The following is a 15719-nucleotide window of genomic DNA, read 5'->3' as shown; positions in this document are numbered from 1 at the left end:
GTTTACTGATCTAAATCTCTTAAAATCTTAAACGGATTATAATTTGAGATTACAAAATTATAATGTACTCGCAAACAATTTAATTATTCAGGGTAATTGTGCTAGTTGATAATAACCCTAAATGAATGTTTTCAATCTACAGAAGCTTTCAACATAACCATGTTCAACAAATTGAGAGGGACACGCTCCACGGTCTCTCTGCTCTCCGTTTGCTGTAAGTTCACTCACTCGGTCACACACATTGATGCTGTAAAAACACATATTTCTGCGTGGATTGTGAGTTCACTGCATTATTGTCTTGCACAGAGACCTGAGCAGAAATGAGATCCGAGTTATCCACAGAGATGCTTTCCTCTCCCTCACTGCGCTCACCAACCTGTGAGTATGACTGATGAGCTTGATCGTGATGTATTATTTAACCCCTCTGATCGTGATGAGTACAGAACTCTCCACGTACCATCGCTCAATTGTACTCTAAATTGCTCTTGTCTTTTCTTTTGCAGAGATCTGAGTATGAACTCTCTGGCTGTGATTCCAACAACTGGACTGAGCGCACTCAGTCAGTTGAAACTCTCGGGGAACCCGCAGATGAAAAATGTCTTGACTGCAAAAAATCTTCCCAAGCTCCGGTAGGCAAGAGCTTCTGTGATTATGTGATTTGTAAATTACTGAATTGAACAAGGTTTGGAATAAATCACTGAAATCTAATGAATCCAATCAAATAACGATCACATCACCACAGTAAGTAGCCCATACACAGTTTTGTTTGGCTCTTTTCCCTCAAGTTATCTCAAATTATTGATATATAAATATCACAATACAAAAATAAAGACATTATTTTATACATTTACAGATTATTTATATTTCTCCAACTCTGGAGGTCTGTCTAAATATATTAGCAATTGTTCGCGATGAGGTATTAATATCCACTCCGTCCTGCTTCAACGACTATCGTCCAGTGGCACTGACCCCCATAATCATGAAGTGCTTTGAACGACTAGTCATGTCGCATATCAAATCCATTCTCCCCCCCACTCTGGACCCTTTCCAGTTTGCATACCGGGCCAAACGGTCCACGGAGGATGCAATCTGCTCTGCTCTCCACCCAGCCCTCACCCACCTGGACAAAAAAGACTCCTATGTAAGAATGCTGTTCATAGACTTTAGCTCAGCATTCAACACAATCATCCCACAACAACTAATCTGCAAACTTGACCAGCTGGGGCTCAACACCTCGCTGTGTAACTGGCTGCTGGACTTCCTGAGTGAGAGGCCACAAGCAGTTCGTGTTGGCAACAACACCTCGAGCAGCATCACACTCAGCACAGGGGCCCCTCAGGGCTGTGTGCTCAGTCCTCTGCTCTTCACCTTGCTGACTCACGACTGCAAAACCAGCTACAGCACCAATCACATGGTCAAGTTTGCAGACGACACAACATTGATAGGTCTCATCACCAAGGATGACGAGACCCTCTACAGGAGGGAGGTCAACCTTCTGACCACGTGGTGCGGAGTCAACAACCTCCTGCTCAACAACAGCAAGACCAAAGAGATCGTTGTTGACTTCCGGAAAGGCCACACCCATCACCCACCACTGACCATCAACGGTGCGGACATTGAGCAGGTCAGCAGCGCCAAATTCCTGGGGGTGGAAATCAGTGAGGACCTCTCGTGGACAGCAAACACTACATCGCTGGCAAAGAAAGCACAGAGGCGCCTCTACTTCCTCCGGAAACTGAGGAAAGCAGGGAGCCCCCCATCCATCATGTGCACCTTCTACCGCGGCACCATCGAGAGTATCCTGACCAATTGCATCACTGTGTGGGGCGGAAGCTGCACAGACCACAGCAGGAACGCCCTGCAGCGCATAGTGAAGGCAGCTGGAAGGATCATGGGTGCCTCACTCCCCCCCCTCCCATCCCTGCAGGACATATACAACACCCGCCTCACCCGCAAAGCGACCTCGATTGTGAGTGACCCCTGCCACCCCTCACACGGTCTCTTCAGCCTCCTGCCCTCTGGGAGGAGGTACCGGAGCCTCCGGGCTCACACCGCCAGGCTGTCCAACAGCTTCATCCACCAGGCGGTCAGGAAGCTGAACTCTCTCCCCATCCTCCCACTCCGTCCTCTTTCAGACTCACATGTCTGAATGCTGCTAGCACAATTTATGTTGTCTATATGTTTACATGTTTTTTACTATTTTTGCACTCTATGTTGTCTATATGTTGCACAATTCACTTTATGTTGGACAGAAGAGAAACGCAATTTCGATCTTCTGTATGCTTGCACATATGGAAAATTGACAAATAAAACTGACTTTGACTTTGATACTGGACAATCTGTATTTTCGACACTGGAACTCAGCAGGATGCTCACAGCCTCTGAATGCTCATTGTTTATGTTTAGGTCCATCTCCGTCCCTTATGCCTACCAATGCTGTGCTTTCGTTGGCTGTGACTCATTGATGGGTTCCTCTGAGGAAAACGACATCAAGAAATCTACAGGTGGGAACGCTGCAGTCCGTCTTTTCCTCAAAACGCTTCACATGTTGTCTCAACCATCTTTGTTTTATTTACATCGAAGCAATGATGCATATCAAAGAGTGTTTTACACGAGACTCCGGGTACATGAGCTTTCTTTCTTGCCAAATCCTTGTTTTGTATCTTTTAATTTTGACCTGCTCCAGCCAGGACCTTGTTTTACTGTTCACAGATTATGTCCTTCAGTATTTCTGTGTCAGTTACAATGTGTTTTATTGCATGAAATAACCTAAACTCTACAACATTCAAGACTGTTCTACATTTCCTTTTTTACTTTTCACACAAGTTTGAAAAATCAACAAAGTGCTAACTCTATTATATTTTTAGTCTTTATGTGTTATCATATTTCAGTTCACCTTGGTAACATAACAGAACATTGTTATATAGTAAGTACAAAAATAATTTTATTAACATACTTCCTGCTTTATACACCTGACTACAACTTTTGGCACAGCAACTTACTTATTTAAGATAAACTTTTTAACATTTCTTACATTACATTTTCTTTTTTTAAGGAGGGGAGGCTGTGGAAAGAATTCCTATGATTATGCATTGCTCTCCTTCACCGGGTAAGCCATAAACAGCTTTTAATATCTTTTGTTGTGTGTTTTGAAGATCTTTGAAATAAAAAAAATTGCGAAATGAAGTATTATTAACTCTTGAGCAACCACATTGTTTCTGTCTTCAGGAGCCTTCAAGCCTTGTGAGCACCTGCTGGGCAACTGGATGATCCGCCTGACCGTCTGGTTCATCTGTCTGGTGTCGTTGGTCTTTAACAGCCTGGTGCTGGTGGCCACCTTCTCCTCCAGAGCCGCAGCCCATTCCCACCACTCCCTAACTCCGTCTCTTTCCCCTGCCCGGCTGCTGATGGGACTACTGGCCCTGGCCAACCTGCTCACGGGCCTGTATGTCGGCGTGCTGACCGCGCTCGACGTTGCCACCTGGGGCTCGTTTGCCGAGTTCGGCGTGTGGTGGGAGATGGGCCCCGGCTGTCAGGTCACAGGAGCGCTGGCCGTCTTCTCGTCCGAGTGGGCGGTGTTGTTACTCTCACTGGCGGCTGTCGAGCGCAGCGTGGCCGTGCGTACGATACTCGGGAAGGTAATGATGTCGTCCAGGAGGAACCTCGGCAGCCGTCGCGGGTGCTGGAGAGGAGATCGCCGCTTCGGCCTTGCTGCAGGACTACTGGGGCTGCTGGCTGCTGCTGGAGCCTGCCTGCCCCTCCTGAGTTTAAGTGACCAATCGGCCTCTCCTCTCTGCCTGCCCTTTGCCGGTGGAGAGAGTCCAGCTCTGAGTGTTACAGTTGTTCTGGTGCTGCTCAATGCGCTGGCTTACTTGTTCACTGCAGCTGTGTACACCCAGCTGTACTGCCACCTGGGCAGGGTGGAGCTGGCCGACCCGGAGCAGACGGGTGCCCTGCGACATGTGGCCTGGCTCATCTTCACCAACTGCATCTTCTTCTGCCCCGTGGCAGCGTTCTCCTTCGCCCCTCTCTTAACCGGCTCCACAGTCGGAGGCCCAGAGATCGCCAAGTCTGTCACCCTCATTTTCTTCCCGCTGCCTGCATGCCTGAACCCAGTGCTGTACGTGTTCTTCAGCCCGGCCTTCAGGGAGGACTGGCTGAGACTGCGGGGCCGCGGAGGCTCGACGAGAGAGCTGAAGGCCGGTGCTGAAAGTCACGGAGATGCTGGTGGTGGAGGGTCAGAGCTCACAGACAGTGGCTCCTCCACCCACCTGGGCTTTGACTGTGGGATGTACTCCCAGCTTTGCGGGGAGACGGTTGTGTGCGAGCAGTGTGAGGCTGCGCTGCATGCCAGGACCTGCTCGTCTCCCTCGTCCTCCACAGTCTGTAGACACTTGATGAAGTCTCACAGCTGTCCCGCCCTCCTGGCAGGAGCAGCCGTCTGCCAGCGTGCTGAGGGGTTCTGGGCAGACGGCAGCACACCCTCTGCTCAGTCGGAGTACGCAGACGAGGGCGACTCTTTTGTGTCTGATAGTTCAGACCAGGTTCAGGCCTGCGGCAGAGCCTGCTTCTGTCAGACCAGAGGCCTTCCTCTGGTACACTACTCGTACAACATACCTCGAGTCAAGGACTGAGGTGTGCACAGATCTCTGTCATGTGAATTTAGATTCTACAAGAAAATATAAACACTTTTATATCAAACAAGAACATGTGCCAACTACCCTGCTAAAGGGCTTGTCAGCAAGCACTTATGTTTGTAATTACAGTGTAAACTGATGCAACCAATCATTTAAAGGTAACCTGGTGTGCTTTTTGAACTTCATGAGACCGTTTCTACTCGCGTGTTACGTTTCCACTGAATGGAGGACATCGGGTTACAAACTGGTCAACAACGGGTCTTGCAAAGAAAGATCTCGCCACCAGTGCCTGCATCCTGCTTTCGATTGGATCTCACGTTGCGAGCCTCAATGTACGTGTCGAAAGATATTGTGATTTCTTTATTTTACCTGTGTTTATAAGCTTTTTACATTATAATTATTAAACATCTTGTCAATTGTTAGGGTTTCTTCACAGCAACTGTTGATTTTATACTTTGATTATTAGAATTTTTTACATAAATGTAGCAAATTTAATAATCATCCTAGAATTTTCTGTTTGAATATAACTTTCAGGTCATCTTTACCTACCAGCGGGGTTTAATGTAACGTCAGCAATAACCTCGACCCTCCCAGCCTGTGATCGTAATCCATCAGCGTGAGAAGGGTATAAGTAAACACCAGTCTATAATAAATATGTCTTTGCTTTAATTTACTAAGACTAAGAATGTGATAAAAGTAGCAGATATCACTGATGGCAACAGCTATGCTTGGTGGCGGTGAACAATGTTATTTATTGTTGAGCAGCGGGAGGGTTGAGATGATTTCAGGTGGCCTTTGAATGATGAATATACAATATAACCCTCGTCTTCACCAAAACGACAGCACTTCTCTTTGTTAAGTTCTTAACCAAAAACTATTACACACGTGAAGTGTGAGGTAGTTGTCCGTGTTCCCCATCGTGCTGTTTGATTATCAATCTTTTACATTTTTCGTAACTGCAGAGCTTCGAAAAACCCAACAAACATTTTACAACGGTAGGGTTTCAATAATTAAATAAGACCTGCTTTTATCAGTTGGTCAGATTATTTTGTATCGTAATATGATGGGAAATACATTTGCTCTTTCGCTGACAGTAAGGTGAGAAGATTAATACCAATCATCGCATATCTGTATGAGAAATATGCATCGACAGCCAGCTGCTCGTTAGCTTAGCATAAAAAACGGACGCAGAGGGAAACATCTCTTTTCATCCGTTCAAAAACGGAAGGATTAAACCAACACGATACAAATAATGAACGAGAGGCCTTTAAATGTGCTAGCGTGTAACCTTTGGACAGATTAAGGCTAGCAATCAAACTTTATGCGAAGCTAAGCTGCGGCGAGCTCTACCGCTATGTTTCATGTCCAGATAAAAGAGGGAAAGCTCACATGCATTTCTTGTTGCTTAAAAACGTGTCCTTAAATTTAATTTGGCTTGCGAGTGCCAAGTTAAACACGTGAATATAATCCCACTCTTCCACTTCCAACGTCGTGTGAAAGCAGCACAAGACTGGCAGCCAGCTGAGTCAACAAGGACGGGTTTTTCAGCAGTGCCAAAATAAATATAAAATGGACTTATAATTTAAATGTGTGTAATTATATCCAACCACAGATATTTAGAGACGAGTATCTGCAGTGTGGATCTTTTTTTTCCCCCTTTTTAGGTACTTTACAGCTCGACAGTGCAGTAATTTAGACCAGAGAAAAAGTGGCATATTGGTCTAAAAGTATGAAAATAAGTCTTTCCAATCCAGTTAATATTATAGACTTTTTTTCTGTATGTACATATCACGCTGTATTATTGTACAGGTAATCAGAACAACATTATGATGTAGTAAAGTATATTAACATGGACCTCTTTTGACCTTGAGAGTTGACCCGAGTGAAACCGCGTGTGACGAGGGATTCACTGACGTCTGGTGTGCTGGAGCGAGACGACACAGTCGAGGTGGATACACCCTCTGAGCGTGTATCCACAGGTCATGTCATGTGACTACTCAGGAATTTAGGCAATGTAGGGAAACGTTTTCTTCCACCAACAAAGCATTCTTGTGTACTTCTAATGCACCATTTCATTTTGATCTTTCGAATTTGAATTCCCATGTAGGTATTTTTCTTGACCGGGTGTTTACATTTTTACACCACCCAAAATGTCCGTTTGTTTGTTTGAGATTTCCCATCTAGTGAAACTACAATTTGTTTTGTGAGGCTGGTTATTGTTTTTTGTATTTTTATGTAAATTATTGGAAACAAAAACAAGTAATCAAGAATGGGATGCTAACGAAGGAAGCTACCTCCTCGACTGTCGTGGCTACCAGCAGTGCTTTGTAAAAGAAATGTCTGTTTTCTGTTCTTCTCTTTGTTTGCATTCTTAGCTTTGAGTTGTACATCATAATTTTTAGATACGTGCAAATTGTGGGAGGATCTATGTACTGTATACTGTGATTTATTTTTAACCAAAAATATAAACTGATATTTTTTGTTTTATCTTTTATAGATACAAACTTTCAGAATAATACAGATCATAAAAATAATCTCCCCTAATTTCAGTTCAAAATAAAATCTCATTGTTGCTTTTCATCTGAGATCTTCCACAGTTATTTTTATTCTGTTCAAGTAGAATAATGATTCTATACAATTTTGAATGAATAAAATTTGAAAAAAATGACTCATTTCTACCTTTTGTGTTCGTATTGACATTAAAGCAACCATTATCTTCAAGTATTTTATCATATCTGACATTATTGTACTTTGTACCTGCACAGTTTGGTTTTGGGACTGGAGATCATTTCGAAAATGTTAATTGCAATATGTCACAGAAAGGACAGCTCTCCTGCAGATGACTCATTGTGTATATTTTTCTCCCAGCAGAGCTGCATAATAGCCTCATGAGGAGGCAGGTCATTCCTCCACCACCGCTGGACGTGTCTGAAGCCAGCTGTCCAATCAAAGATAACAAAGAGTCTCATCTCTGCTCAGAAAAATGTCCACAGACGGTCCATTCCTTTGGTCTGGACTGGAATTCTTGACGATTATTGGATGGATACCCATGACATTCAGTTTACAGAGAATATTATAGGATTTAAATTCTTCTGTAAATTGTATTTACAGAAGATAATCAACAAATAAGTCTAGCTGTATTTATCCGCTGCAATAATAAACTGTTGCCATGAATGCATACTTTTGGTTTTGCTACTTAAGTATATGATGATGTGGACACGTTTTCTCCAGAAACATTTTGACTGCATGACTAAATAGTTGTATAACTTGTCGAGTGTTCCTGCACTTCTACGCCATTGAGCTCAAAGCCCCACTTAGAGCTGCTGGCAGGAGACTTGCTCAACTGTTTTCAGCTGAACTTGGCCACAAAGATGTCATTGTAGGGGAAATGTTTGCTATTTTTTCTAAACGTGACCTTTCCAAGCCTCTTTGTATGTATAAGACTGTCTGTGCCATTCAGTGGAGTTTCCTTTCACCTCCAGCCATGTTGTCCACCACGTCTGGCTCCCGTCACTCATGAAGAGAGCTGTAACCTGGGGATAAGTGAAAAATAACCTCAGGGATTGTGCAAAGAAACAGACATGCCATTTAAGATGTCTTGTTTAGCTTTGAAGCGTGTGGACTTTTCACTTGTAATGTCAAAACACCTGGCGAAAGTAGAGGCCCTGTAAGGCATTCGCCGCGCATGTTAATAGTGGCCCGGTGATGTGTGCGAAGGCTCACTGGATCTTTTGCAGCTGCACGTTGAGAGATCACAGGGAACATTTACATTGAAGGGCATCAAAGGAATAACTGTCCAGTGATGTCACAGCAGCGCCCGCTCGTCCAACGCCGACATGTGTTCGTCTTCATTTACACGTCCTCAGCAGTAAAACGACGATCGTTGCTATGCCAGCCCTTCACACACGTGTTTGTGGCGTGCTCGTTAGGCACATTGCTCACACCGCCGGCTTTAGCGAGGCTTTGTGATAATAAAACCAAGGCCTCGACAACTCTCATCCAGGCTTCTGAGTTTCCGTGCATCCGTGGCATGCTCTTCATGGAATTGGTTTTCACGTGTACACCATTATTTAATACACTTACATAATGACCTAACTTCCTAACATGACATGTTTATGATGTAGTATACAATAGCATTTCATGACATACTGTACCATGACTTTACAGGGCATATATATACTACACTGACGTTTATAGAATACTATACTATTACTTTTTATGGCATACTTAACTATAAGTTTGTTTAGGACATACTATACTATAGCCTTTTTGCAATATACAACACTATGACTTGTGATTGGTATAGTAGACTATCAGATTATGTCTTTTAACGGTATACTATATTATGACTATTTTACGGTCTTGTAGACAGCGTTCGTGATATGAAATGTTATGACAAACCCTTGTGGCTGTTCTTCACATTACACAATAGTATGGATATTTATGACTTTTCTTATGGCATATTCATCTCTGATTTTATACAAAATATTATATTATGAAATGACTTTTTGTCATGCTGTACTATGATTTTTAATCACCTTTTTGATTACTTTTACTATTTCTATATGCTATAAAAATGTGCAGGCCCTACTAGTTTTCAATGATTTCTTTTGCACACTTTTTATGGCATATAATACAATGACTTTTGTCATGACTTTACTTTTAATTGTATATAGCAAACAATACCTCGACTGTTTTATTGCATATGACTGACTTTTTGCTATACTACACCTTGGCTGATGTAGCTATCATGATGGCAGATTCCAGAACTGGTCTCCACTTTCACCATTACTTACTATACCCCAGATGATGTCATCTCAACACTTGATAGTATAACGGAATTAAATCACTCACGTTTGTGTTTTTAATGCATTTATATTGACCTTTCCAAGCACACAAACAAATCCAAACACCGCTGTAAATTTCTTTAGACCAGCTGATATAAAATAAACACAAGATGGGAAATTATAAATTAATTTCATCAATATTTCCACGGTCCTTGACTATTACACTTGTACTTAGAAGTGAGTGGTACAATTTAGTAATGGAGTTACACATGATACTAAAACAACTGCAGGTATGGTGGTATGCTGGATGATTGAGATGCAGGAGGAACGTGTGCCAAATATAAAGGATATATGAGATATCACAGTTTGTAATGCAGGTGAAGGGTTTGTCGTGACACAAATCAAACAACGTGGAGACACGTTTATAATCTCTTGAGTCAGCCAAACATCTTTAATCAATTTCTTCTTTTGTGATTTGAGCTGCAAGAAAGAAACAAAACAGAAGTCAAGATACAGAAGCCTCGATAAGTGGCACAAAGGGAAATTGATACCAACATTTTCAAAAGCAAATACAAGTTAGACATTTTTTTTAATTATTATTATTTTGGCCTCATTATTTGTGTATTTTGTTTGTGAAAATATTTTAAATATTATGACATTCAAACTTATTAAATTATGTGATATTTCGTAACATAAACAAGGTGTAACTCATGATGACGTTATCATTTAGTGAAACTTATTAAATCATATGATATTTCATACCCTATTGGGTGTAACATAAACAAGGTGTAAAACCATAATGACATCATCGTTTATTGATTATTATTCATAACAACTTGCTGACAGACAGTGGTTTGGTGCTGAGGAGTTAGTGTACCGCAGGTTTATAGAGATTTTGAGTTTAGAGTTATGGCAGAGACCCAAAACAATAATGTTGTGGGCCCCAAAAAACTAACAATGAACTGAAAGACAAAAAAACTTGTAGTTGTAACGGAAAGAACAGTGGTTTACTTAACTTTTTTTTAATGAAATAATAAATAACAGCTCACAGACACTTTTCCAAGGGTTTCAGTGGGAAGCACATAAAGTGATACAAAGATTCCGGTCAACAACCCAAACTATCTAATTAAAGAGTCAACATAACTAGGAAATGCTTCAACATGCACATCTGACTTGAAACAAGCTACTTTATTTTCTCGTATTATTATTACTTCTCAACGAAAGTTATGTAGTTACCCGAATATTGTGCCTAATTGACGGACTAGAATGTTGACTTTTAATTTCATCTTTCTCCCGCTAATTTATGGCTGTAAAAGGGAATATTTTTAGTTTTTTTATTTGTTTGGATTTGCTGTATATTCTTCAGTTATTTTGGGGAAATTTCTAGAATCTACTTAGGCTATAATATATCATGTTGATAATTTTTCTGAGCTATCAGATTAACACTAAACATGTTTTTGGGGGGGGGGGGTTTTGTAAGAAAAAGAAAGGGATGAGATGCGAGTGTGAAGTCAGTCCATAAAGTTGATCGATGCGTTGCTGTCTTTGTCGCTCCCAGCAGGATACTTACGGCGGACCTCCAGTTTACACTCCACGATGTCTTCCCCGTTGTTGTTGACTGCTTTGCACATATACATTCCTCCATCAAAAGTACACGGCTTACGGATCTCCAGTGTCAGAACCCCTTGTTTACTGAGCATCCGATACTTGGCTTCACTTGAGATGTCCATCTTGTTTTTGTACCAGGTCACTTTGGGCTTACAAGGTAGGACAAAGTGTTAAACTGTCAAGTGCTACTTTTTACAATCTGCGATACTGCACAAGTATTAGTGTCAGAGCAATATAGGTGTCACGGGTAGCGAGGGGCAAGAGCTCATGCACAGAGGAAAAGGACAGGAGTCAAGGTGAATAATAAAAACTCTTTACTGAGGCAAAAGGTTCCAAACAAAAACTCAGGTCGGCAATAGTTACAAAGACAGGTTAGGTACAGCGACAAGGCACACGGAGAACAAGGAAGACAGAACTACAGAAAACAAACCAGCAGAAGACAAGGGAAAGACTGGCATAATATATGAGGGGGAAACAGGTGTACGGCATGAGACACTAACGAGAGGAGAGTGGCTGAGGGCAGGTGAAGGGAATGAAACAATCAAGGAGACAGGTCATTCTCTGTCAGTTCAGGAGTAGTTTTCTCTTGCTTTTATTCCAGATGTAAGTTACTCAGTTATTTTGGTAAAAACTGGTGAGTGGAACAACAGTTTCAAGTGTTTCATGCTTAAATATTTGTATTTAGCTTTCCAAAAAGTGCTTCTAACAGCTTCAGTGTTCGGGTTGAACGCTTTGGAAAGAGCTAGAAAGTGGACCATCGATAGGAATTGTTTTGCCAGAATTCAATTTAAATTGTCTTCCTTTTTCAATACAATAATAGACCTCAAGCATCTTTTACATAACATGTGATGGCCCCACTGACCTTTGGTATGCCGCTGACTGAGCAGCTGAGGGTTGTGGTGTATCCGGCTACGATAGAGCGGTTCACCAACGGATGTGTGAACTTGGGAGCCTGTGAGAAGTCATGGTCCTTATAGGTGGGCGGCTTGTACTCCATACCTGGGAAGAGAGACAGACAGACAATTGGGTAATTGGGTATTGTTCTCTTTATGACATAAAAACAGAACCATAACCACCTTGTAGGCTACCAGCTATTTATGTGCACAGCCCACCTATTTTCTGGATGTAAGCGCTGTCTGCTGAGGTGCAGGGCTCTTGGCTGGGGCCCACCTGGTTGATGGCGAAGACTCGAAAGACATAGTCATTCCCCATGATGAGGTCAGATGCGATGCAGTTGGTTCGTCTGTAGTGGTCATAGACTGTAAACCACTCCTGCACATAAATCACAAAAACATGGTTCAAAAATCAGTATTTTCCTATTCAGAGTGTTTCTGTTTATTCATATGCTTTTGCCTCTACAGTCACCAGATCTCAACCCAAGGAAACACTGCATGTTCGAAACACGGGCGTTCGCAGCCCTTTACAACACCGTCTCTCTGTGCATTAGTCATCTATACAACAACATTTTACAGCACCTTTAGGCATCTATGTAGCTTTAGGGCTGGATTAACACCCCTAAATATACACCTGATGATGTAACTAAAATGTGAAAACTGTAAAACTAAAATATCACTTTTACGGCAGTCACTTTAAATCCAAATCTTCAAGCAAATAAAGTTTGCAGTACAATGACACATACAAATGGAATGAGATTTATGGTAAACTGAGTGTGGTGTTGTATATGCAAACAAATATTTCTCAATTATATATTGTTAAAAAAACATCAGATTTCCTTATGTTGCATACATTTTAGTCACAAGGACTTCAATAAATGTAGTTTGTTTTCTGTGACTGATAATATTTGCCAATTGAAATATAGTAAATAATATCAGACAATAATTTTCAAGAATAAAATACCTTCATAATCTACATGAAACTTAAAGAGTTGTGTAACTGGGTACAGTTTAGATGTATGTGTGTAGCTACACGAATGAAAGAGGATATGGGCAGATTTAAATTGATATAAATTTAAATTACATCCAATATGTCCACAGTTCATTGTTACTAATAACATGATAAGCAGCACCTACAACCAAGTGTAATTCAATTGATCTAATAATGACTACAGTGAAACATGAACCATCAGCCCAGCCATGCAGGAGAACAAGGGCCCTGCATCACATACAGACAATCCGGAGCAGGTCAAGGCTACTAGGATAAGATTAGGACATTCCTGGCCGACATCGTTCCTGGCAGCTCGAGGTGGAGGACGGTGCTAGTTGGAGGTCTTGCCAACAGGCCCATAATGCATCACTCCTAGCCCACAGAGGCTCAGCATTTGCTGATTACAGTTTATGAGTCATGAGGGGAGGCTAAAATATCCCTCTGTGTCCATGCAGCATTCATCCTCACACGTACATGCACACTCATGCATGTCAATAGAAAGGCCAAATGTGGCAGGTGAAACTAAAGGCCTTCAATGTACCTGTTTTAGTGAGCAAGAAAGACAACCATTGGTGTCCTCTGAGAAGAGCTTCAGTTGTTATGTTTTTCCACTTGTTTGCTAGTGACCTGAGTGAGGCCAGATCCAAATTACTTTCAATAATTGGGTCAATTATTGTCAATATGTGTAATACCCAAATGGATCACATTGTTAAACATTTGCATTTTGAAAAAAATGTATGTATTGCTACCTATTTTGACTGAAGCTGCTGATTATTTCGAGCGCAACTTGACAGCAACAACAGTTGATTGTTGTTTCTTTAAAAAAATAGAAAAACAAAAAAAGATGAATTGGGTTCAAGTTTTCTTTCCAACCTTTTCCACTCGTGAAGATTTCTAAAACCATATGCACATATATTCTTGAGGGTTTATTCTGTCTTTTAATGAGCAGAATTACTGCCTACCATCAACATCAGAAGCTTGTATTCAGTTTCATTAAATGTTATATACATGTAAGCGCTGCTGCTAGTACCTAAAGGGGTAGAGTCTCACCATGGTCTTTTTCTCCGCTTTCTGAATGGTGTAACCAGTTATTTCACAGTTACCGTCGTCCTTTGGGGCCTTCCACTCAAGCGCCACATTAAAGCCCCAGATTTCCATGATCTTCAGTGTTTCAGGGGGCCCTGGGAGATCTACAGAGGAGAGATATGGATTGTGAGTAACTGCCCACAACAGACATTGTATGTATTCCTAATGGTAATACTCTAGTTATCATACCCTCAACCAGCTGTGTGTTCAGTCCTGCTTACCAACAACCTGCAGTGTGATAGTTGCTTTGTCTTCGATATTCTCAATCTGCAATTGGAGATCATACTTCCCCGAGTGTTTTCTCTCTGTGTTGCGAATGAAGAAAATGGTATCCACATCGCTGTTCCTCACACTAGCGAATGTCTGGCTCAGAGGCTCCCCGTCTTTGAGCCATGTGATCTTCGGCCTGGGCTTACCCTGCACCATAAAAAAGACAATGGAAAGGTTTCACTTTAAGATAATATGTGTCAGGTCAAAAATTACAGAAGATTTCAGATGTGATTTTTCTAAGAAACACAGCTGTAGTGTTGGTGTTGGCTCTATTGGTCCTCAGTGAGACCTCGACACTTTGGGACATATTGGCCATGAAAACTGGTACAAACATAATGACTTACCTTCCATATTGTGCCACCAACAGGTCAGAATTTCACTTGGCCACACTCCAATTAATCATTGACAGATATATATCGATATGAAAGGAAGCCTGACTATGTTAGCATGTTAGCATGCGTGGTAAAAACATGGCCTTTTCTGTCACCTTCAGAACAAACTGTACATTTCCCACTTCTGGGAAGGATCTAACAACACTGAAGGTGCCTTTTGATTGTGTAGAAACCTGTCAGCCAGTTGATTAAGCAAAATAAAATAAAAATGAAACATGTTATCCGAATCTACAACCCCAACAGGTACTCACGCTGCATCTCTCTTCAACAGCGTAAAACACGTCACATGGCGAAGACAATCTTACCGTCTTCTTTTGAACATTTACATGCAAAGCCAATTTAAATACACACGTCACACATTAATCAGCATCATTTCAGTTCATATATTAATGAAACACTTAGCTATGATCACAAATGTTTTATCATGATGACTTATCATGTTAATCAAATTACTGGTTAATTTAGATGTGTACCTGAATAGTAATTCAGTCTTTGTGCCTCGTTTATGTTTCATTCTATAAAGACATGAGTAACAACCCCTGGTGTTTGAATGCTGATTTAAGAAGGTAAACATATTGCACCTGGAATTTGATCACAAGGTTGACACTTTCTCCAACTGTCTTGATGAGAGTCTGGCGGAGATTTCTAGGGATCCAAATTTTAGGGCGTTCTATGAAAGAAAAAGCACAACAAGAGGAATGAAGGGAAACTCGAGAATTAAGGGTGAAACCAAAGGACATATTTTGGTATATTAGATGTATTGGTTGAAACTAAAGAAGCAGAGAGTCCACAAAAGTAATCATATCTATAAATACTCACGCATTATCTCTCTGATGGTGACAGGTTGAGCCAGGGTGGTGGGAGCACTGGGTCCTGCCATGTTGTAGGCCCGCACACGGAACTGCAGCTTGTCTCCGGTGGTGAGATTTTTGATGACCATTGATGTCCGGTCAGTCAGACCCTGAGGGGCTGGTATCCATTCATCCGCTGCAACCAGGAAACACCCAAGAAGGGAAACAACAGTTCATGACAGCAAGTAACAGATATAAATGTAA

At 41.6% G+C, this 15719-nt stretch overlaps 2 protein-coding genes across 4 annotated transcripts in view; one reads left to right on the top strand and one right to left on the bottom strand.

Annotated features, from left to right (window-relative positions):
* The window catches only part of lgr4 (leucine-rich repeat containing G protein-coupled receptor 4), a 30554-nt gene extending 23249 nt beyond the window's left edge, over nt 1–7305 (top strand). For all 3 annotated transcript variants that reach the window (XM_056412299.1, XM_056412300.1, XM_056412301.1), the window contains 6 exons: nt 143–214; nt 307–378; nt 504–629; nt 2407–2504; nt 3056–3109; nt 3229–7305. In XM_056412299.1, the coding sequence (XP_056268274.1) occupies nt 143–214; nt 307–378; nt 504–629; nt 2407–2504; nt 3056–3109; nt 3229–4634 (1828 nt within the window). In that variant the 3' untranslated portion in view covers nt 4635–7305. The remainder of the gene's footprint in view (nt 1–142; nt 215–306; nt 379–503; nt 630–2406; nt 2505–3055; nt 3110–3228) is intronic.
* Nucleotides 7306–9492: 2187 nt separating this feature from the next.
* The window catches only part of mybpc3 (myosin binding protein C3), a 30592-nt gene continuing 24365 nt past the window's right edge, over nt 9493–15719 (bottom strand). Inside the window, exons 25-32 of the mRNA XM_056412566.1 lie at nt 15484–15651; nt 15246–15334; nt 14224–14419; nt 13967–14106; nt 12145–12304; nt 11895–12031; nt 10995–11181; nt 9493–9904 (exon numbers count right to left, since the gene is read on the bottom strand). Of these exons, the coding sequence (XP_056268541.1) occupies nt 9876–9904; nt 10995–11181; nt 11895–12031; nt 12145–12304; nt 13967–14106; nt 14224–14419; nt 15246–15334; nt 15484–15651 (1106 nt within the window). The 3' untranslated portion in view covers nt 9493–9875. The remainder of the gene's footprint in view (nt 9905–10994; nt 11182–11894; nt 12032–12144; nt 12305–13966; nt 14107–14223; nt 14420–15245; nt 15335–15483; nt 15652–15719) is intronic.

This window comes from Pseudoliparis swirei, chromosome 4 (assembly GCF_029220125.1).
Source record: "Pseudoliparis swirei isolate HS2019 ecotype Mariana Trench chromosome 4, NWPU_hadal_v1, whole genome shotgun sequence".
NCBI lineage: Eukaryota > Metazoa > Chordata > Actinopteri > Perciformes > Liparidae > Pseudoliparis > Pseudoliparis swirei.
This window is presented reverse-complemented; position numbering and strand designations above follow the sequence as displayed.